Raw genomic sequence first — 25087 nt, 5'->3', positions numbered from 1 at the left:
TGGCGTTTTGGCAAATAGTAACACCTTCGGAGAGAGTGGAAAGGGTCACATTTTAAGTTGTGAACATGGATAGTTGTCCAGTGTAATTTTTTTTTATTAACTCTTAAGATAGGCTATATTATCTAGTGGCAGTTAGCTTTATTTATAAAATGATATATAAGCAGCAATAGCCGCTGTACTGTTGAATAAAAGAGTTTTTAGGTGTTTTAACAGTTGATGTGAAGCCGAAGCACCGATAACTGAACCAAACATCGGGAGGGCTTCAACGGTTTAAATAAACCGGCCCATCAGAAAGGGTGTTGGATTTGTGCTGCAGTGTGTAGAGGTTGTGGGAGTCATGTTTGCAGGTCTAGTGTTCCCCAGCACTATATAGCGCACATTGTAATAGGAAACTGAAAAAGATGTTCCCAAGCTCTGTATTTGCTTAACACGACTTGGGCTCATGTGTAAAACTGGTCTTTGGGCTTTTCTGTTGTAGTAAAGTTGTTGCCGTGTGGCTTCCGGTGTGATAGACCTAACGTTACAAATGGTTGAAGTCATGGAATCACCCAGGGGTCATACCTGCTGTCATGTGTGTGTGAAGCAGTGCCAACAAGAACTAGCTCTTAACTAGTTAGCTGACAAGCCTCACCAGTAGTTTTTACTTACAAATAATTAATCATGAATATAATAACAATCCGCTGAAAAGACAGTATATGCAAGTCATTTTACAAACATTTACAAACAGCCATGGAGGAACTTGGAAGCATAACAATGGTGCACTGTGAATACTCCGTAACAAGTAAAAGTATTATTTAAAAAAAAATCTAGAAAATACATACTGATTATTTTGGGCTTTGAATGTATCATTTTATTATTAAAGTAACTATATGTGAAATGAATGTAGTGGAGTACAAAACACAATATTTCCATTCAGTGGAGCCGATGTATGCACAAAGTATACAGTAAAAAGTGAAATAAAATTAAGGATGGATCTGTGCACTAACTTAAGTGTATGTTAGGATGCATTTTTATATCCAAACCCCTCCAGATTAACTACATATACCCGACAACCAATCATCACATACCAAGTGATTTATCCTAATACTATACAATAGCTGGTAAAGCATCCTTTATTCTACTCACATTTTCTCAACAGTTCATTTGTTGCAGTAACACCACAAATCTGTCTGTCAACGAAACATTATTGCATTTTGACTGAATGACATCTTCCTCTACACTAGATGTTTCTTATGGTGACAAATGGTGAATTGATATCAACGACAAAACACAAACTATGTATGCATTATTGGGTTTTTATTAATACTCAGCTATATCCAATTACATTTTATTCAAATGTTATGTAAAAGAAAGTTAGTACAAACTGTGTTGATGTACAGTAAAAAGGCTGGCAACATGACAGAGATGATAAACAGATGTATGAACATAGTAAAATACTACTTGGTATGGTTTGGTAATGTTTATAGTATGTTGGCTGTCAAAAAATTGTGATGTGGATAATTCATATGATTTGGTTCACTTTAGAAGCTGTTTTTTGTGCAAAGTAAGAAAGTAACCACACCATTCATTTCTAAAGCCTTGTTCTCCATTGTGCTGTAAAAACATTTTCAAAACAGAATTCTTGCTTCCTCACTGATGCAGTGATAATGACAACACTACCATTCTGTGAGCCAGATACACATTTTTTTTTTTCAAATCAAGCTGCTTCACATTTTCCATGCTTCACAATTTCCATCATTGAAAACCATTGTGAAATAACAGGCAGACTGCACTATAAATAATCTTTCTTCTAGTACAACAAATCAGCTGGTATTGTAAACATTAAGATATATGTGAAATGATGATGCTGTTACATCGTTAATCCTTTTAAAATAACACATTAAAAAGTATAGATACTTTGTAAACGCACTTAACAGAAAGTATAAAATAACAAAAGGATGACAATTCTATTATTATCCCATTTGGTTATTCATCTATCATAACAAAATATATAGCAATTCAAATCTGACATCAATGATATGCTGGAAGAAAAAGGACATTTCAATAGCAACAGCGTCAAAAGAAAATAAGCTTATAATATTGGATTTGGTTAAAAGTAATCTGGCTTTAGAGACTAGATGCCCAAATCTCTATTTAGTAAGAGGTCTAACTGTTATAAATCATTTTTGAAAACATCACAGGTTCATTTCTGATCTTCAAAAAATGTCACCCACATACATTTAAAAGCCAGAGCAACATTGTTTGGCAGAACACCTTTTAACCTCATAAAGTCCCCTTGTGTACCTGGTTTAATAAACAAAAAAAGAAAGCTATCATGCACACATCTTCTTGTGAATATAATTAATACATTAGTGACATTAATTAAGACTCTTTACAGCATTAAGACCTCTCAGTGTATCTCATTAGAAAAAACTAATTATATACCAATCAAGTCACAGAGTCTGTGACACTAAGAGCTGTTGGTTGTTGTTTGATTTGACATGTTTGATTTTTTATTTCCACACCCCCACATTAAAGAAATTGTGTGACGACAACTGAGAAAGATCTCTAAAATATGTTCCTGCTCTACAATTTTTTATTTTTTTTTTACCTCAAACTGGAGGCCAAGTTTTTACATTAACTGATTGTTGGATTACTGCAAAGAGGTATAAAAAAATATGTGGTTTCCTAGAACTGATTGAAAAAAAAAAAAAAAAGGGAGTCACCCTGTTTCACTGGCAACAACCACATTTCACAATTTTCCATCTCCTTGATGGCCACCTGGCTGTTATGGGCCCACAAACTCCATATTGTTGTGTTTAATGGTCGTGGAAGCCTGGCATGGGAAAGGGCCTGGCAAAAGCTTCAACGTGTTGGCGCAGGTTGGCGATGCGAGCCACGGTCTCTGGGTCCTGAAGAAGGAAGTTCTTGAAGTCCTGGAGCTTTCCTGGAGACGACAACAGAGAGAGAAAGAAAAGGTTCAGCTTTCCATTGTGGCCATTTAGCTTGCTTTGGTTTATCACCATTGGGCTTTTTGTTTCCTCTAATGTTTCATTACCCAACAATTTAATATAAGATACAGCATATTGTAATTTTGTTGCCTTTCTACATAGTTTAAAAAATAAAAAGGCAATAATCTGAGGCCCATGTTCTTGCCAAATACCGGTCTACATTGTTATTGGTCTCCCCTCTCACAGAAGGCTTACCGGTCTTTTTCTTGACGTCCAAAGCAATCTTGAAACCTTCGTCCATGAACTCGACAACTTGCACAAAGTCAGATTCTTTGAACTGTCTGGATGTCAGAGCTGGAGCACCTGGGATGGAGAAAAACACAAAATCTGCAGCTTGAAATACAAAGTTATGACTGGTGATCACTTCCTTTTGCTTTTGAAGGTTTAACCGTCTCCAATAAACTTTCCTGCATTTTTATCCTGTTTAGGAACAATATGAATAGTATAATATATAAAAAAAATGGAATCCTGGAACTTCTTGAAATATAAGTTATAATTCTACAGACTTCAGAAGGGTCAAACCAACAATGATGCTGAAGGCTGATGGGCCGCTGAGGTGGAAACCAAATCGCAATCAAATAAACCGTTGGGGAGGTAATAAGTGCAGTTTCTCGCCTTAAGACAATGCTAAAAATGTGGCGGTGTTGATGTGGAGCTCTGGAACTTCCTGGAAGATGATTTAAAACCCAAACATACTTAATTAATCATGATCTGCTCAGTGCTTGTGGCTTAATTGGTGGCTGACTAATTTCCATATGCAGAACTACATTTTGAAAAGTGAAATTAAGTAAAGAAGATGCTTAGTGAAAAGTAAATTCCACCCAAAGAAAAAATTCACTTTGTGGTTAAATCCAGAACACATAATGCCGAATTGTTGACAATCATATCAAGACTGATGATATTGACAAAAGTTACAGGTATTTTGAGGTTGGAAACATTTAGAATACACAAATAAGCGTCATTTTCTTTATGTGGTTTCTGAGAAAATCCTTAATAATAAGTATGACAAGATCTTGTCTGAGCTAAACGTAGTGTAATGTGAAGCTGCTCCTTACCTAGCCTGAGGCCACCAGGAGTCAGGGCGCTCTTGTCCCCGGGGCAGGTGTTCTTATTGGCGGTGATGGAGGCAAGCTCCAGCACCCTCTCGGCCCGAGCCCCGTCAATGCCCTTAGGCCGCAGGTCAACCAGGACCAGGTGGTTGTCCGTCCCGTCTGAAAAAAAGGTAAGTAAAAACTTTTAGGAGTAGGAGCGAGTAGGAAAGTCCAAAGCTTTGTAGACACGAACTTCCCATTTAAGCCTTTGTTAGCTGTAGGATATAAAACTGAATGCAGTTAACAATGAAGCCAAATTATTGTTGAGCCGTGTGTTGTCAGGGTCTCCAATGCTTCACATCTTCGCCTTTCTCATGCATTTGTCGTCATATGTGCTTTATTTCCATCTGAGCAATGTATTGATGTTAGATGTTGACAGTATATCCAGTATGTAGATACGTTGTACTTCATGCCTACACCTAGCTAAGAGTATAGCCATATGTAATGTTATAATACTACATTTCTGAGGCTGCAGTTCAGGGTGCTGCTGATCTGTATTGCATTTTAGAGAGAGGTTTTTCTATTGTTTTGCCCTGCATTTTTATACCAATGAGAGTAGGCTACATCAAACACAAACTACATCCTCAGAAAGGATCATAGATAAATTAAAACCTCTCCTTAGTTTCGACAAAAACAGAATATTATAACCTTCATGAAAGTAGGTTTTATTGCAGGACTGTTGTATTAGACTGCATTGACTCAAGTAATAAACAGAAATCTGGGTTAGCATATATATATACACACACACACACACATTTAATAATACAATCTCCCATAGCTATCAATATAACTATCTTACTTGAGTAAGTACACACTCCTTTTACAAGCTTCCTGTTGACTGTAATCGTAAAATTGTTTTTTCCTATTTTTTTACACAAACATCTACAGAGGGATTGAAAAAAGGAGCATGCACAACATGCAGTGTAAGCACAGGACCAGTCTGTATTTTTTAGGGTGACAATTGAAGGCTATACATCAAAAAAGAGCTGAGGCAAGCAGATTAAATGCAGTACAAGATTCAAGCATTCGCTCACAACCAGAAAGTGACCACTTTCATCTGGTTTTATTTACTTGACTGGCGGGACAGCTACACTGGCATTAGCCTATTTGCACATCATGAATTTAAATGCCTTTTTTTCTTGTGTCACGTAATTTGCATTTTCTGACAGCACATTTCTCTTTATTGACTGTGTTGTGTTTTTTTCGGTGTTTCTTTCTGCAGTTTGCTGAGCAAGTGTCTCCCTGTGAATTACAAAAAAAACAAAAACAATGCTGTAATACAAATTAGATTACCTGATACCAGGGTGTAGCCTTTGCTGAGGAGAGCTGTAGCCATAGACTTGGCGTTCCTTAATACCTGGGAGATATACTCCTTGAACATGGGAGACTGTGTCTGGACACACACACAAATAACAAAAAGGTTGAGCAAGATAGAAGAACTGAAGGTAGAGTTTGATTTTTTTCTGTTGGGGGCGAGAAATTATAAATCAGATATCAAGAAAACAACTTCCTACTAAATAAACATATCACGTTGTTACAAATGAGAGAAATTGCCTTTCTATCCTTTATAATGGATTAAGTTTCAGTAGCGAAGAGAAGTAACAGATGCCCACTGTAGCTCCTGTGTCAAGTAGAACCAACACATCTCAATGGTAAGATTTAGTTTCACTGTAAAATTGGATTTACCAGTTATCAAATTCTTATTAGGGAATATCAGACCAAGGTAATGAATTGTTACATCAATACAAATAAAGTTGGAATTGAAAATTGGGCGTTAGTGTGTTGTGCTGACCTGTCTGAGTGCCACAGCCACACCAGCGATGGCGTGATTATGTGGTCCACCCTGCAGCGAGGGGAACACAGAGAAGTTGACCTTGTCCTCGAGGTCGAACATGATCTCCTTCCCCTTCTTGTCCACCGAGCGAACACCTTTACGATAGAAGATGAGGCCAGCCCTGAACAGAGCAGAATAATTAGCTGACGAGGCTCATCAGCTATCTCATTAGAAAGGAATCAAAACATCACTAATGACATTTAACTGAAATGTCTCTTGTTCTTACCTGACTCCTCGGAGGGACTTGTGTGTGGTGGAAGTGACCAGGTCAGCATGATCAAAGGGAGAGGGGATGGCTTTGGCTGCCACCAGGCCACTAATATGGGCCATGTCAGCCAGCATGTAGGCTTTAATGTCAGTACACAGCTAAGAGGGAAAAGGGTGAGAAAGAGGGAAGAAACACAACATTAGGATTCAAATGTATACCATGAAACAGGACACTTTTTAATCAAATTATATTTACATTTTACCTTTTATCTTTTTTGATACAATACCCAAAATAATGTATCATTTATAAGCCTTCTACACTTCCTGCTTGTTTCAGTGGGTTTTTTCTGTGTTGAGTCTGATCTTCAGCAATCGAAACAAATGCGTAGTTGGATTCAAATAACATTCCAGTGTTTGGCCATGAAAACCTCTTCAGTTTCCTTTTCAGTAAGTTAATTATTTTCAAGAGACCATGTACAAAGAGGAGAGGGTTTTAGATCATCAACCAAATATAGATGTAAACACACTTGAACCCACGCTAAGCTGAAATTCAGCAGGTCATCTTCAATCACTGTTTAATTACAAATCTGGAGTAAAACTGTGAACTGAATAAATATTTATGCATTGAGATATAGAGGGCTACCAGAAACCACTATAGTTACTATAAAACTAGATACCTAAACTTGCCCAACTGTTCTGCATATTATATTATAATGTGCTCTGTATATGTTGAAATGTGAGACCAAAAATCTGAGATAAAATCTCTTGGCATTAATACATTTAAATGTTACCCTCACGGTAAAGATTCAGTGATAACTCTACATCTGTAGGCAGTACCTCTCCTCTCAAAGGGCAGATATTACAAATAGGAACTGCTGTTATTACACTCTTCAGCAGTCTTCAGAGGCCCCAAATATTAGAGCATAATTTAATAAATCCTTGTAGTCTCTTGCCAGCATTTATTGAAAAAGGCACAAACAATAAATAGCTCGCTAACATGCAAATGACTCGCTGGCGAATGATCAGAGCAGTAAACAATCTTTTTAGCGCTCCAATTAATATTCATTATCGTGACAATCTTCCTTTCCTCTCTTATCTAAACTGGATCAGCACATGTTTATTAGATTAAGAGGCAGGATAGATGGCAGGGTTACTGGAGGGGGTAAAGAACACAAGAGGGTGATGTGCGGTAGCTGATGAACGCTGATAGTGTGGCAAATTTCAGATAAAAAAATAAATAAAAGGCTGCTCAAATCTAGGTAACAACACTTTGAAAGTCTGGAGAGGAGCCCGGCCCGGCAGATTCTGCCATAAAACAGTAAACAGTTCCACAGAGACATGCCAGGGGGAAAATATGGCCCCACTTCAGGCCTAGTGGCAAAGTAGTTATGGTGCTTAATAAAAACACAGCTCTGTAATGGGGGGACACTCCATCTGACGGTTCTGGCTAAAGTGGGGCTCTGCAGCAACAAAGGAGAGCAGTCATGGAGCGAATGAAGTGAATCAGCGGGTGGCTATAACAAAACCGATAAAGGGGCCTCTTGTGCACGGCCAAAGAGAGCAGTGAAGTGTGCAGTTAAAAGTTGCTGCCGCGCACACGTGAGTCAGTGCCTCTATTTTTCGCGTTCAGTTCGGATGAGTAGGCAAGAAAAAGCATCTGTGTTGTGAGAGATGGTACAGCTTGGTTTGCGTTGGGTTATGATGAAGTTTGTAAGTGAACGTTTGGTATTTAGAGCAACACTGGTCTCCACTGTGGGAAAGGAATTAGTGAAGGTATGGTTCGGAGTGATCCTGGCTAGGTAAGAGCCTGCTATCAGTAAGAGGAGCAGGTGTGTGTGACAGTTCAGTGGAAAAGGTTGACTGAGTTTTAGATAAGAGGAATAAGCTGCTCTGACCTTCATATTACTGAATGAGGAAACAGGTAGCAAGAGAGGATGAGGTAGCGCAAAAAACACACACACACACACACACACACACACACACACAAAAGCTAGGCAAGTTTGGTATAGAGAGTTCTCCATGCACCTTCTTGATGCGGGCGTAGTCAATGAGGCGGGCATAGGCGCTGGTGCCAGCGATGATGAGCCTGGGCCTGAACAGCTTGGCCGTCATGTCCATCTGGTCGTAGTCTATGAGTCCTGTTGTAGTCTGCAGAGAAACGGAGAGGGAGACAGATTGAAATTGGGAGAAAAAAAAAAGGAAGAAGTGGAGGGTGAATATGAGAATATTAAAAAGGGAGAGTAAGGGTCACGAGGAGGAAAAAAGGACAAGAGGGTGAGAAAAAGTTTTCAGATGAGAGCAAACATATCAACACAATTAGAGTTTTTTTCCTCCATTTGAAGCAGCTGCGTCTGAAGTACTTTGGGTACCTTAAAAGCGGAAGGAATTTATCGAAGGGAGACATTTCAACCCATCATATCATCGCAGAAGATTGAGCAATTGCAGTAATGCACCCCTACTTATCCTAATTCAGCCTTTCAGGGATCGACTCAACTGGTGTGATGAGGCTGAACAGATCAGAGGTTGGTTTGGAGACTTTAGCCGCTCTTTCCATTGAAATAAGAAATGTGAGATATGTTAGACAATCCATTATCCCCAGAGATGGAACATATGAGTCACATGAAATGGAGTCAGACTGGAACAGTCAAATGACAAGTGTGTCTGGCGCCCGAACCTCCGGTTTCACACGTCTACTCCTCCTCCAAGCATCAGAGAGGAAAGACGAGAGATAGACAGCAGGACGGAGCAGAAAAACAAAGTGGGAGACAGAAAGGATGGAGGATTAGGGAGACAGGGACAAGAAAAAAGAAAAGAGAAGTGAAGGAGGGAAAGCTTTATTTAGACAACCTGATAATCTCCCATCTCCAGAGCACATCTATGGATGCCCCCTCACTCCATCAAGCTGCTCATTGTGAAGACAGAGCCAGTGGTGCTGGCCAGCCTGTCGATTTCCCATTATCTCTCTCACAGAGGGGTCTTGCCTTCCCATACATCAGCAGGTCTGGACATGCAGAGTCTCATGGCCATCCATCAGCCGCTACCATCACCACCACCACCACCACCACACAACTATGACCCCAGGAATAAAACACGTTACACTAATATACGATGCTCCCGCATCTATGGGACCCTGGTTGTACGGATTTCAACGCTGGTGGAAAACAGCACTTTGAATGTTGTACATATTATACTAAACCAAGAGGACTGAAAGGTTGCATTGTTAGTGGAGAGGCCATATCAACCAAAAACACCTGCGTTTATGCCGCTCTTTCCACAAGCACCTGCTAGCAAAAGCGTGTTGGGCTGAAATTTAGACACTAAACATATGGTTAATTGTAAGCAGCACATATGCTTCAATTTTTAGTGGTGCAGTTGCACCTTGGTATTTATCCAGTGTAACTGTTTTACTCCCTGTCACAATTACAGTGAAAGGCAGGGACAGCACAAAACACCTTATACACAACATACTTACTGAAATATTGTACAGAGTGCTGCAACAGAACAAGCAATGCTTCGCACTCGCGAGTATCAGACATCTGAGACGCCTGAAGCCTCCGACACACGGGCTGTTCTGACCAACAGTACTGGTTCATGTGGTGGTCGGATAGGACATTTCTTAACACCAATAGCTCCATTTTTTAACGTCAAGATAAACTGACTCTGAAAACCTTGCCTTTATTTATCTTGACATAAAAAAAAAAGTCTCGTCCGAAACTGAAGGAGGTATACATATATACAAAGCAAACATTAAGCATTGTTGAATATTATTTAACCTGTATCTGCCTCACAGCTTTTATAAACACACTTTTTTTTGCTGTTGTCCAATTCACTTCACTTTCACTGGTGATGTTGTTCCTCACTGTTACCAAAAAAGCTGACTGTTATTCACGACAGTCCACAACATGTTATGTGACATCAGTGGTAGGGATCTCTACTTACATTGAGCTTGTAAGGCATGGACTCAAAATAGATTGAGGTTGCGGAGATCCTCTTCACGTCGGACATGTAGCCGTGGGTCAGACTGGGGTAAGAGAGAGGAACATGTAAACAGAAAGTAACATTACCTTGAAACCAACTTGGTTTTTATAGGTGTAAAAGGTGCACTAGTGTGGAGCAACAAAGAAACTAGGGCAGCTCAGAAAAGTGTGAGGATAAGAGATTATAAGTGACAGGCTTCAGGTGAAGAATTAAAAGGAAAGCTGCGGAGACTACTCACTGTCCTCCGTCGGGCAGGTCCAGGCCCATGATGCGGTCATGGGGTTTGAGCACGGCCGTGTAGACGGCGAAGTTAGCGGGGGAGCCGGAGTACGGCTGGACGTTGACGCCCCACAGAGCCGGGTCCAGGTCGAAGGACTCCAAGGCTCGTTTCTGACACAGGAGCTCAATTTGATCGACCACTTCTGCTCCACCGTAGTATCTGAGGGAAGGGATGGAAAACAAGAGACACCCTCAGGCCATTTAATAAGAGACGCATCACTCATGCAAATACCCTGCTGGATTAATCTATAATATGAATTCAATTGAAACCTATAAGAGGGGGTTATTTTTGTTACTTGATGTGTCTAACTTTTTAGAAAATAGTTGCTTATTTACACATTCATCAGTTTCAGTGCAATATCTTCATTCATTAGTTTGCTTCGTGATTTAAAGTCAGTTAGTGTGTGGCTCGTAGGGCTGTACCGAATACTTTGAAGCTTCATTCATAACGTTGACATTCCAGCGCTTTTCTGACCGAAAAAGTGACAATCCACCTTCCATCTCCTCTTCCACTCTCTGTCAAAAACACACACACACACACACACACACACACACACACACACACACACACACACACACACACACACACACACACACACACACACACACACACACACACACACACACACACACACACACACACACACACACACACACACACACACACACACACACACACACGTTACGTCCTCGTCTCTGTAGTTGTTTCAGTTAGTCTCCAGTCCAAAAGTTTATATTAATTGGAAAAAATAAATGTTATCATTTCCAAAATTCACAACATACTTCAATCTAATCAAATATTCCACTTCAATCCATATTTTTTGGGGAATTTGGACATTTAAAACCAAATTTTCAACGTGGTCAGAAAAACAGAACAGTATAAAACCTCAGTTAACGGACATTAAAAGCTTTATTTGAAAACCTAAATGTGAGCTTTAGATGAAAAAAAAAAAAAAAAAAAGGCATTTGGTACAGCACTAGTGGTTCTATGCAATTACTGCACAAATAGCCTATAATGTTATCATTTATGGAATTATTACCGTTTTTGCTGACTCAGAGCAATCTAGACCAACGTTAACCAAAGACTACCACAGCAGATCGGGGGCATCGTAGATGAAAACGCTCATCAAACGTTTTCAGGTACAGATGAAGGAGCAACAGATGGCTACTTTACAAACCACTCAGTCTGTGAGATCATCCTTTTGTTTCATTGCATTTAAGTGCAAAAAGCAGATGAGTAGGATGTTGGGGGAAAAAAACATAAAAAAACAAAAACCCATTCAGTGGGAGGGAGAGTTATGGTAGGCTTGTATTCCAGTTATCAAAGGCATCAAAAAAGAAGCAATTCAAAACAGGTCAGCTCTCTGTTTGCTGCTGTTAAATGTGAATTATCTGAGGGAAAACAATAGATAATAGGAAAACTGAAATAAGAAAACATTCAACTACCAGCCTGGGCACTGAATTCTTCCAATGTATCCCCTCAGGAATCTGCTTTGGCAGAGCAGAGGCTGCGGATTATCTGCTGTGTGGTTGGCATCTACTATTACAGGGCAAGCTAGAGAACAGAGTATAAACCAGTGTATGTCTATGTGTGTGTTTAAATGTAGCAAATATCCTGAAGCAGAGAATATCAACGGTGTTAATAAGCCGGGGTGTGTCTCAATAAACACGCTCACCTTCTCCCCGGGTAGCCTTCAGAGTATTTGTTGTTCAGACAGGAGCCCTGAGCTTCCAGAGCTGCTCGACTGCAGAAATTCTGTGGTGAGAACACACACAAGCAAACACACACTCAGATCAATTGCTCGAGTGGACAGAAGGGACAAGGACGGCAAATTAAAGTCTGTTAAGTGATAGTGAGAAATCCCCCTCCAGCTAAAGGCAATCATTACAGTATTGAACCTCTGGACCTCCATAGACTAACACTCTGCACTTCACAATGCTTATCGCCTCGCTGCTGGAGGGTACAAGATAATGTAATAATCTTTGCTGTACATGCTGAGAAACATTGGTGTGGACTTTTTTAATCATTTTGCAATGTAAGAAAAACTAATTTTTGCGAGTATGGATATGGAAAAGGGGTGCAATTATACCCCGAAAGTTTTGTTTATATATTGCGCGTGTGCTGGAGGATGAAAAGACGTGATAAATACCAGTAACTTGTATTGGACTGACTGATACATTTTACCAGCCTGATTTCAGCAGAACGATTCCTTTGATTTATTTTACTGGACTTCTTAGAAAGCTAGTTAGACAAATTTAGATTATTATTTTAAAAAACGTTTTTGTTTAGTCATAAGTTAAGATAAAATTGAAAACATTCCTTTGTGCTAGCTTTCCAAATGTAATGATTTCTCAGTTTCTCTTTGTCGTACATGATAATAAACGTGTATTTTGGGGGGTTATGACGGTTAAGATTGTAGAAAAACAAGCTGTTTGAAGATGTCAACTTGGGTTAGAGGAATTTGTCACAGTTTTCTGATGCTTCAAGAACTAAATGGTTAATTAAGTAATTAAGACAATAAATGGTACGATTTATGGAGCTAGCTGTTACAACTTCCTGTTTATCTTGTAATTGTCATTTCCCACCTACAGCTTTTACTCTACTGGTCCCTTTGATGATACCTTTCTTTGAATTTCTTCTCCTGAGATTTCCCCCCATTCCTTTTTTTGAGTAGGAAAGTGTTGCTGTTGGTTGAAACTAAAAGCATTTTGTGCATGCTGGGAATGCAGAAAGGTCATCCAATCTGCCTCCAAATGTTTCTGCCGCAACAAATCCAAACACTACTTTTCTTCTCTCCTCTCCGCAAGGTTATTACACAAATGTTTATAGTATAGCACATGTTGCAAAATGTGAAGGGAAAGCATAAAAACATATTTTATAGAAAGCAGACTCTAAGCAACTATGTTATGTGAAAAAAACTAATTAAAAATGCTATGAAAAATAAAACTACCTTTTGCATATACAGTACCAGTCAAAAGTTTGGACACACCTTCTCATTCAATGGTTTTTCCTTTATTTTTATTTTTTATTCTACATTGTAGATTAATATTGAAGACATCCAAACTATGAAGGAACACATATGGAATTATGTGGTAAACAAACAAATGCTCAACAAACCAGAATATGTTTTATATTTTACATTCTTCAAAGTAGTTGAATGAGAAGGTGTGTCCAAACTTTTGACTGGTACTGTGTGTATATATATATATATATATATATATATATATATATATATATATATATATATATATATATATATATATATATATATATATATATATATATATATATATATATATATATGTGTGTGTGTGTGTGTGTGTGTGTTATGCTAATGCTTCACCTAGAAGCCAAAAGGAGATCAAGGGAGATAACAGCTCCAGTAAAAGCTCTCTGCTGCGTCCGTCTGTCATGCAGACAACTCTGCATATATTACAAAAGGAAATGCATTTGCTTCTCAGCGCCTTTAAGTGTCTGTGTGTGTGCGTGGGTGTGGGTATGACCGTTTGCGTGTGTGGACATGCATGGTTGTCTTTTCATTCAAGGAATGCCGTCCTGAGCTGTTACTGTGATGTGCCTCACACAGTGAGGTGGGAAGGAGGCAGAATGAAGATATCAGCTTTATCTCCAACTAGAGCGGTCAGGCTTTGTGTAGCGAGGGGGCCGATATACTCCACTGAAAAACTACTGTGGCGAAGAAGAAACAGGAGGAGAGAGAAAGAACAATACAAGATAAAAACCCCTTCTGCTCTTTTGAATAGTAATATTTTCCATTTCACACCATCCAGCCTCGGAATGGAAACAAAGAGAAACCCACATGTCTCTGTAACAACTGAGCGATTCATGCTTACAGAAAGAACTCAATCCTGAGAGCCTTCTCATTATTTAGGAGGCTACATTTGAATAATGTGAATTTATTCTATTATTTTAAAAACAACACTGTCAGAGGTCATGATATCTGTTTTATCATTTGTATGTTTGAGCCAGAAGGTCACAGTTTCACTGCCCTAGCACCCCTTATGTATTTCTATTAAATATTAAAACATACAACAGCAAGATGAATAAGGAGTAACTATGAATAAAGAATTCATACACTTGCAGTGTATGACTTTTAAATGCAATACCCATAGAATTATTTTGACTGGATGTGCTGTGCGTACTGTATTTATCTACAGAATGAGCGCTGATTAACCACTGATGAAGGCTTTTCAATCAATGCTGCCAGCAGTGATATGAAGAAAAAAATAAAAGATACAAACAGAATAGATATCCATGGGGCTACCTAGACTATTAATTTATCCATTCATTTTGCCAAAACATTAATCAGAGGTGGTGAGGTGTTCTCAGCTGTCTCCATTGCTAACATATAACTGAGGTGCTGCCAGCTCTTAAAGGCATTAAGTGTTAACCTTGACTGTCTTTCTTCAAAAAGAAATAAACTCAATCAGTACAAAATGGTATAAGTTCAGTCTTTATATTGTACTTAAGGCTGACTTAATGAGAAATATTTTTACTTTGTTATTCATAGTATCTGCTAGCATGTATTTTCCATACCGGCATTTTTAAGGAAACCAATGAAGAGGTTAAAATAAATGTTCATACCATCCTTTCCTATCTCTCTGTTAACTGTTTAATTAAGTAGAATGTAAAGTCAAAAACTGGAAAATGGAAAATGAAGACATCAAGCAAGACGTCTCACCTCAGATGCAATGAGCTCCAGTCCGCGGCACTGCCTGTCCTTCTCCTTCAGCATAAGATCCCACATCTCGGGGTCGTCCTCAGCCAGGCTTTCCTGGCCCGTCCATGGACGATCTTCATCCACGGTACGGGTGGCGGCGTGGGACTGCTGGCCGCGTACACTGAGACGGACCGGGGTTCGCTGGCACAGTGGCTGTGAGCAGAAGAGAGGATGCAAGGTTGAGGGGGTTATGATGAGAAAGAGGGAAAAGGATAAATTGAAAGTATATTAGTTTTATACAGATTGACAGTTATCATGAACAGATTTTATCATTCTGGACCACTGCACTTAAAAGGGTCTCATGAGGACTGACATTTATGCCAAGGTTTGGAGAGATGTTTTTTTTTTTCCTTTAACCAAAACCACTGCACTGACAATGTCCACTGCTTTAATAAAACTATGGTAACAGAGTAGGACCACAGTAGGTGTTGCAGCTGCAAAATGATAAAACAAATGTGGGTGTGTAGAAGAGAAAAATAAATAAAAATGAATAGCATGCATTTTTTGAGTTATAGAGCTTTTCATTGCCATTCTGTTGCTAGGGCAACAGCTTTTGTCCAAATTGACTTCCTGTCAGCTACTGCGTTAACAAACATTGCAATAGGAAATACAAAAGGGGCCAATGAGAACGTTTATGTTGACATGTTTGAGAAGGTCTTTATTATTAATGAAGATTAAACTTCCCGTGAAGAGGAACCAGAACGTAATTAGGAGTCGTTACACAGAGCATTAGTATGTATTTGATCATTTAACTTATTTGAGGTAACACCCTGATTTGTCCTATATAAATAAAGAGACATTTGAAGTCCCCTCCTCCGTTCCTCATAGACTCCAATATGTAGCCTGGTATAATTAGAAACTGGCGTGTTTGCGCGATATCAATAATCAGCGTGGTTGTTCAATTATGCCTCTATCAGCACTTCTACAAACTGGGGGACTGACTTTTACAGCCTCAGTGTGCCGAAGGAGGCATATAGAGAACAGATTCAGCACTTCCTGCTTATCTAATCTGGACTGGGACTGGCGAGTTCTTCTCCTGCTGCTGCTGCAATGCCTGATCATGTGAGCGTGCAGAGTCCATACAATTTTCACTGTCTCTTCTTTAAAAGTTAAACAGGAATCCTATACTGGTTCTTCTATGCACCATGCCTGTGATGGATAAGTCAAACACTACATTTCTGGCTTGGTATTGCATACAGTAGATACTTTCCAAAGGTGATATCGAACATTGAAGGCACCAAACGATTGCGCTGTAATACAGCTGTGCTTAATGTGTGCACCCTTTGTGGTTACATTCCCTTATCAACAGAAATGACACCGTGGCTGTGTGGGAGAAGACTAAGAAAGAGAAAGAGAAAACTCCTTGACAGGTTGATAGCATTTACAACAAAGTGACTCACTCCCGTCATTTAATCAACAATGTGATGACTCTGTGTTGAGATCAATCCCATCGCTGCCAGCCTATAGTTATCATCTGTACAGGTGTGCTGGGGTGTGAGGGACAACCTCCCTTTAATAGCGCCATTAAAAAGCAATTAACACAATGTGCTGCACTGGATGAGGACACCCATATGAAAAAAATAGGCAATTTATGCTTATTCGATGTGGTGCTAATTTTTTTTGGGGTACTTCATCTTTTGTAGTGGCTTTATTGCACTGTAATCTTGCAAAGAAACCAGCTCTAGTTTTCCACGAAAAAATAAATTAAAAAAAGCTTCTGACCAACCTGACCGTCACATAATTTAACATTCTTTGTTAAAAAAAAGAAAAAAGAAAAAAAACCGTTAATAAGAACACTTTATCCTTAGGAACAGCTTGCAGATAGTTTATCTACTCCATCGCTGTTAGGCCCATCCTCTCTACTCCGCCTCTTCATCTGCTCCCTGGGGAGGCAGAGGGAGCAGCGGTGACACACCGGGGGAGGCAACTTGCACATTAATGGCCGATTTTTCTAACAGTTTCTACTCTGGCCTTCTGTCACCAGTGGCGGTGTCGATGGTGGAAAAGCCGAGAAGGCCCCCCCCCCTCCCCCCCCTCCCCTCCCCCCTTCTGGAAGAGATGAGGGCCTGGGGAGACAGGTCGGGCTGCCTCTGAGGACAAGTTTCTCGCTGAGAAATCACACGGGTCATTAAATCCTGACGGGAACTGTCCTTCGCTGTCTGCACTTCTGCTGGGACACACCGAGGCCTGGGAGAGCAGTGGCAAAAACACAAGCCAACACTGCCATGGTTATAGCGCTACTGACGACTGCAAAACAGACAAGGGTGACTCTCCTCCTCCTTCTCCTTCTCCCTACACCTTCATCCCTGCTTTCCTCTCCCCACCCTCATCCTGTCACTCAAAGCTGCTAAGCACGCTCAGCCAAGTAGCTCTCATGTGGTGTTTTTATTAGTTCGCCTTGTCATCGCTATCACTTCCTAGCGTCCAAACGGGACAGCACTGAGCTTAAACAAACACACGGGTCAGTCCCTGTGGTTTGCCTCTCCACTTCCCTGCCTCACGTCCCAGCCCTGATCATTACGGAAGATTAATTAATAAACACAAGACAAACTGATCCAAGAAAAGTGAGAGCCAAGATACAAGCACCGAATGTGTCACAGCGGGCCTATTTTTAGGCGACAGATGATGCTGTCGTTTGAAGGTGAACCTGAGAAAAAGGGGCGGGATAGGCCACATCAACCCGCGAGCACGCGATAATGGCAGAGTCACAGATGCACCGCATCTGAGTGACAATGATGAGGGTAATTGTTGGCAGTTTACCTTTCCCTGTCAAACATCTGTACCCAAAGACCAATAGCAGAGAAGAAGAAAAGGGAAGAAGGAAAACTATTTCATTAATCCTAGTTCTGTATTATTTTGCCCATTTCCTGAAGCAGCTCCTGAGGCGAGTCAATTTTACAGATGACTGCTGTCCATCAGTGGCTGAACCAAACAACAATCAGCTGGGTAACAGAAGCAAAACAGAAAGGACTAGAGAGGAGACACTGAAGAAAAAACAAACAAACAGAAGATATGTACGGTTAGAGAGAAGAAGTGTCAACAGGGCAGCAGCATCCGTCAGTCTGACACGTAGTTGCCTCTCTCCCTGTCACTGACTAATAGCAGGGCTGTCCGTTACAAATCGCCCTGTGATTCAGTTTAGATAACACTAGACTGAGAAATCTGGACGGGGTGAAGAGGCGTGAAGGGATTGAGGCCGAGTCCAGGGCAACTCCACTGTATTCTGGTCAAAGGGTTGTCAAGGAGACAATCAGAGACATAAGGGATGCTGGCAACAAAGCCAATCTTCAGGAGGCGTAGGCGGTGGAACACTACATATATGCTGTAATTGTTCAACAACGCTTTTTTTTGCTGGTGCTGGTGATGATGGTGAAGGGGCTCTACACTGGGCTTCCTGGTGCCTCGAGGAGTCCAGATGTGAGCTGTGGACTGAACTGTTGGCATCGTCAGAGAGCACCTGTGCCCACAAACCTCTCATTGTCCCCGTCAAGTGCCGAGTTTGTTCAATCAAAAATAGACACACTTAAGAGGAACCGTGTGTAGGATCGAGTGGGATTTATTGGCAGAATATTTAGTCCAAACTGAGATTCATTGTGTTTTTGTTAGCTTTGAAATGGCCATTTATATCTACATAGGGAGCAGGTCCTCTTCACAGAGTCGCCCATGTTGCACATCTATCTTGCATCGCCATCTTTTTACATAAGCAGAAAGGACAAACCAAACACAAGAGAGCCTTTCAGGTTCTAGTTAAATAAAGACAAACGTAGTTCTCCGACCTGCTTGCAAAGGGAGATCCGAGTGACGGGGTATTCAGATGGATGCAATCTGCGCTTTCACCACTAGATGCCACTAAATACTACACACACTGAAAACACTAAGTTGTTTTTTTTCCTGCATTGTAAAATGCTGAGGGACAACTATTGGCACTTTTGAGCCACCTAAATACGGCTGAATCAGTCATGAAACTTACTTACTTTATTCTCACATCACCAGTAAAAGGAGAGAAAATCCGTTTATGCTGTTTTTCAAATTCACAGTGGGATAAGTCTTAAGAAAATTTTAGGGACAGTCTGGCCGGGGGAGCAAACTTGACTAAACTAGGGCTGCAACTAACACCTATTATTATTTTCAATAAATCTGCCGATAACTGAATAAAGTAATCATTTTGTCAATACAATGTCAGAAACTAAAGAAAAACTCCATGTGATGTTTTCACATAGTTAAAGATTCAATGTAATGAGACAAATATATTGAGCCTGAACTAGCACACAGTTTTATTTACTTAAATGCAGAAGAGTTTTGTGTACCTTTTTGCAATTATCGAGATGTGAGCAAAAAAGAGCAAAAAAGCTTAAAACATGCGTAAGGTAACTGCAGTAGTGAAAGGTATCTCAAGACACCGGCAGATGTTTGTTAGTTTGACGTGTGTTTACGCTGGTCTTGACATGAGGAGCGCTTGAAAATTTTGAAGGAAGTGGCTGCCATCTTTCATGGAATCATAATAGCTCCAAGCAACTTATTAACATTTCTGTTGGAAAATAAAATGGATGAAATCATGAAACCCCAAAAAATGTGTTTCTGTTCTGCTGCTGTTAAATTAATTCAAATAGCTAGAGAATAACTCTGCTGCGAAACTCTTTGTTAGTTTTGTCAAAAGAAAATGTATGTGTATAAAAGCACTAAATTGGAATTTTAGTGGTTACAGTGTGGGAGGTGATGAAGCCAGGCCGGCAGCATTCAGAGTGACCCGAAAACTATTTCTGAGTCAATTTATAGAAGTAGGTTAAATAAAACAAACTCCAGGCGTATTGCTGGGTAATACTGAATGCACAAATACCACTCAGCTGGTTTATGTTGACAACATATAGATGAAAACAAAAATGCATTCTCCCAAACGAGTCAACCTCTATTGACTGTAGCTTTTGAGAAAAGTTTAAAAAGCTGCTGCAAATCTTTCCCTCATAACTTCAAACAAAAACAAGATGAGTAGGAGTTATGCACCAAACTCAAAGGGCAGCAGGTCGCCTCACCAACAAAAAATAAAGCCCAGCAAAACAAATCTTTAATCTATCAGTACACAGCAGCACGGATAAGTTTGAGTACTTTTAGTACTAATTTTGACTACAAAGTATTTAATTATACATTTTCATTAATATTCAACCGTTACCCTAAATTCCTCTTGGAGTACAGTATAACTACAGATACATAGGAGGGAAATTTCAAGCATAAAAAAAATGTAACTTTTCACATTTTAAACCAAACCTTTCTGTCCAGCAATGATACTGATAAGAAAGCTGTCTAGATAGGTTAATAGTTTTCTTGAGTTTCTTTCTTTCAGTGTATATTTATGAAAGTTTTCTGGTTACATCACAGCATGTTGACTTTCCTTCTTGTCTAGCTGCAGCCAGCCAAGAATGAGGTCATACCAGTGAATTATTATCAAACATTAGAAGACAGTAAACAACCAGCTTCACACATGCTTCAGACATGGGTTGGACATAGAAATAGTAAAGGACACATTTATTACCAACAATGAGCCATTTTTAAGTATTCAGCACAGCAACCTTTAAAGTTAAAGAGTTAATGTTGGAAGTACAGAGATACAGCAGTCTGTTGAACTGAATTCCAGCTCATTCCCTTTCTCTAATTACACAAATGCCTCACATAGCAGATATAAACTGTCAAAAATATAACCTGCAAATTTAAATGCTACATTCTGTGATATTCACACTCACTTTGCTCTGCTTAAGTTTACATTACATTACAGTCATTTAGCAGACGCTTTTATCCAAAGCGACTTACAATCAGTAGTATATTACATATCATTCACCCATTCACACACTGATGACAGGCTACCATGCAAGGTGCCACCATCAGACTCTAACTAACATTCATGCAACATCCAGTCCACACCGATGGCAAGCCTTCGGGAGCAACTTGGGGTTAAGTGTCTTGCCCAAGGACACATCGACTGCCGAAGCCGGGTATCGAACCACCGACCCTCTGATTGGAGAACTACCTTGCTCTTCACTACATTACAATTTAAAATTTGTGTCGTTTTCAGCACAAATGTTTGGCAAAATGCTAAGAGCTGGATTGTCTAGGTGCTTTTTCCATCACTACATCTTTAACCTGAGATTGACTCCTCATTATTTGGTGAGAAGTGAAGATTCATGGCGCAAAATCCATGTAATTCAAAACATCATCTGAACATAACAGTTATTTCAACAGCCTAATAATATATATTTTTATACAAAGAATAATTTATAAAGAAAAGCTCTCTTTAGCAAAAGAAACATAATGCAGGCCTAGTTAGAAAAGTGTCAGTTAAGAGCCCGGCTTCTTTGGCCGCTTTTACTGGGAGAAAAGTTTTTCATAATGGGATTAAAGAAAATTCTTCATTCTTAAATTGATTAACTGGAATCCATTACCTGCAGAAACTGGCCTATTTAAGAGCAAGCCCACCTATAAGACCAAAGTCTGTTTTCCACAGAGAGGTAGATATAATATCCACAGAAACAGATGAACTACTCTTTGATGGTACAAGTCTCAAAAGTTGTATTTCCCTCGCCTTTAGCCACCTTTACACCAATCCTAAAACTGCATATCAACAGCAACAAGAAATAACAGCACAGAACCTGTGAGGACACTGCATTCCTTAACCAAAAAAAGAAACAAGGGTCTTGTCTGTCCTTTTGAAAATTCAATGAAGATGCACACTTAACCAATTACCACCAATAGGAAACGCATGCATACATGTGAACCAGTCAGTTTAATGGGAAACTTCAAACTCACTGACAGTGACTTGTAAAACTAGGTCGGAGGACATGCCACCAAATTTTGGCCCAAACGTGGCACAGTCTCGTTGGGTTCTGAGGAACTACAGGAAATTTGCACCATCTCCAAAATGGGTCACTTCTTAAAGTTCAAAATGAGGATATTAATAGCCCTCAACCAACCTTTTTTTCCCCCCCAACTCTTCCATCACCCTGATACAGGGGAAAATACTTTAAAACATAATAATAATATTAACCATCATCATAATAATCATCAGCAATAATAATAAAGTATGCTAATAATTAACTAGGGTAATTGAACCTACTGTACATTGTAATGTTCAGTACTTAAGCACATCTTAAAGTTAAATCATTAACACTATATCAATGGTTGTCACTGAAGTAAACTTCACTGAAGTTTACAAGCCTGCAATAAATACTTTGTAATAGGTTGTAATGTCCAGATTTTGATGGATTGCGTTTAGAAAGGTTGTTCATTCAACTTTATGGTCATTCCTGTGATGCCTTGAATTGTTGTGCTTTTCTGAAAAGGTATTTCAAATACTTTTCCAGAGTTTGATCATTAGTTTTAGCTGCCTTATAAACTGATAACTGATCGTAGAAGGTGGACCTTTGAGCCACCATATATAATAAGATAATATCAATCAGTAAAATTAAGCTCACATTATCTTTGTGGCTCCCTTGAAAGTAATGCTTCACATGTAACAATCTGCTGACATACCTACAATAATGACTATTGCCTTATCTGTTACACAAGTATCTCAAAGTAGAAAGTTCATATTTTGTCAGTTCTCCTGCAGCCTCATTTTGCACTTTGAACTTTATTAGGGGGGCTTTCTGATAAAGCTTTTTTTTTTTTGCATAATCTGCATACAGTAACCATGACTGAGGCTTTTCACTTTAACCAACTAAAAACAACAAAAAGTTACAGTCACTTAATAACCCAAAAGTGTGTGTTACATGGACCCAAAAGTGTGTTTTACATGGACCCAAAAGAGTGTGTTACATGGGCCCAAAATAGTGTGTTACATGGACCCAAAATAGTGTTTTACATGGACCCAAAAGTGTGTGTTACATGGACCCAAAAGAGTGTGTTACATGGACCCAAAAGAGTGTTTTACATGGACCCAAAAGTGTGTGTTACATGGGCCCAAAATAGTGTGTTACATGGACCCAAAATAGTGTTTTACATGGACCCAAAAGAGTGTTACATGGACCCAAAAGTGTGTTTTACATGTACCCAAAAGAGTGTTTTACATGGGCCCAAAATAGTGTTTTACATGGGCCCAAAATAGTGTGTTACATGGACCCAAAAGAGTGTTTTACATGGACCCAAAAGTGTGTTACATGGACCCAAAAGAGTGTGTTACATGGACCCAAAACATGGACCCAAAAGTGTTTTACATGGACCCAAAAGAGTGTGTTACATGGACCCAAAAGAGTGTGTTACATGGACCCAAAAGAGTGTTACATGGACCCAAAAGAGTGTTACATGGACAGTTTTTGGTGAAACAGAGACGCAGTGTTGTTTCTTGCAGTCCACATGATGAAACTGAGCAGTCTCTGTTGCATCATCACCTTCTGCAGCTACATAACATGCACAGAGAGCTAGCCTGTTAGCTCATCAGCTAACAAGAGACCAATGTGTCAAATGTGCACAAACCCATCAGAGAAACATTCACACCAAAACCACCCCCGTTATATCACACGTACCCGCGCGACTCGTCTCAGGGCGAAGGACAGCATGGTTTGCAGGTCTCAGTCCGGAGGAAGAAGCAGCTCAGCCGGTTAGACACACAGCTGACGGGCTCCGAAAGGGCTGCTCGAAGTTGATGGCAACGTGTAGTTACGTTTAACCTGCCGAAAGGGTTGCTGGGAAATGTAGGCCGTCAGGAGGAAATTACGCAAGGCAGCGGTGCACGTGTCAGATACTCACTGCTACTGTATCTGTCATTTCGTTTTTTATCAATGGTAGAAGAAGTAATCAAATCTTTTACTTAAGTGTACAAATACAACAAAAAAGATAGTTATTTCTTCTGCTTCTTTTGATTTGCCTAAGTAAAAGTAACTACTTAAACTCCTTATACTTCTCATTTACAGTCTTTGTACTTAAAGTACCACAAGTAAAAGTCCTCAATCATAAATAATGGCCCATTTCAGAGTAATCTATTTTATATTATGCGATTCTCATTATTGATGCATTAAAGTATCACTTTAATGTTGTAACTGGTAGTGGTGAAGCCTATTTTAATTGCTATTGTATGTCAGTATATTACATTACATTACATTACAGTCATTTAGCAGACGCTTTTATCCAAAGCGACTTACAGGAAGTGTATTCAACATAGGTATTCAAGAGAACTACTAGTCACCAGAAGTCATAAGTGCATCTCCTTTCATATATATAGTAATATACTGACATACAATAGCAATTCAAATGTGCATACTGTAGCTTGAGATTTTTCCTCTGAGGATTAGTAGGTCTTATCAATAATACATCAGAATGTATCTGTTGATTATATTTAGTATTATTGATCTGAATCTGCTAAGCATGCCTAACGAGCTAAAGCTATCAAATGGATGTAGTGGAGTAAAAAGTACAACAATTACCTCTGTGTAGTAAAGTAGAAGTAACCTATCAAGTTGCAGATAATGGAATTATTAAAGTAGCCTCAAGAACAAGTACCTCAAAATTGTTTTTCTACACTACGTAAGTAAATGTAGCATACTTTTCCACCACTGATTTTACTCATTCATCTTCTATATCAACTTATTTCATTTACATGCTCACTAGGTGACTGAGCCTATAAAAGTGAGTAAAAGCATTCATCCCTTATTCATCATTTTTTGGTAACATTTATTATTTCAATACATATGTACATTTTAAATTATGCTCAATATATATATTATATAGCTTTATATATGTGACATGTGAATGAACACCACATCTCATAACTTTGTCAAAGCAAAAAGATTTCAAAAAAAACATTTGTCTTGCTTGCTGTAAGCTATTTTCTTTTATCATGGATGATAAACAGACAGTTTAGATACACATGTTCAACATTTAGATGTTAAATTATTTGTCCATGGACATATAGAACTGTACTTGAATAGCCTTGCAGGTTACTGATTTCATTCTTTACTAGTCCGTTTTAACTGATTTAGACGGCCT

At 39.3% G+C, this 25087-nt stretch overlaps 1 protein-coding gene across 1 annotated transcript; it reads right to left on the bottom strand.

Moving 5' to 3' along the window:
• Positions 1-1275: 1275 nt before the first annotated feature.
• Positions 1276-23772, bottom strand: shmt2 (serine hydroxymethyltransferase 2 (mitochondrial)). The gene is made up of 12 exons (XM_054616435.1): positions 23629-23772; positions 15080-15271; positions 12056-12135; positions 10339-10539; positions 10062-10143; positions 8148-8270; positions 6142-6281; positions 5874-6036; positions 5375-5474; positions 4046-4201; positions 3186-3293; positions 1276-2926 (listed from the first exon to the last, which is right to left on the bottom strand). Exons 1-12 carry the CDS (start codon positions 23659-23661, stop codon positions 2799-2801), a joined length of 1506 nt encoding a protein of 501 aa, XP_054472410.1. The 5' UTR covers positions 23662-23772; the 3' UTR covers positions 1276-2798.
• Positions 23773-25087: the final 1315 nt, after the last annotated feature.

The sequence above is a fragment of the Anoplopoma fimbria genome, chromosome 17 (assembly GCF_027596085.1).
Source record: "Anoplopoma fimbria isolate UVic2021 breed Golden Eagle Sablefish chromosome 17, Afim_UVic_2022, whole genome shotgun sequence".
NCBI lineage: Eukaryota > Metazoa > Chordata > Actinopteri > Perciformes > Anoplopomatidae > Anoplopoma > Anoplopoma fimbria.
Note: the sequence above shows the minus strand (reverse complement) of the source record. Positions and strands in the feature narration are given on the sequence as shown.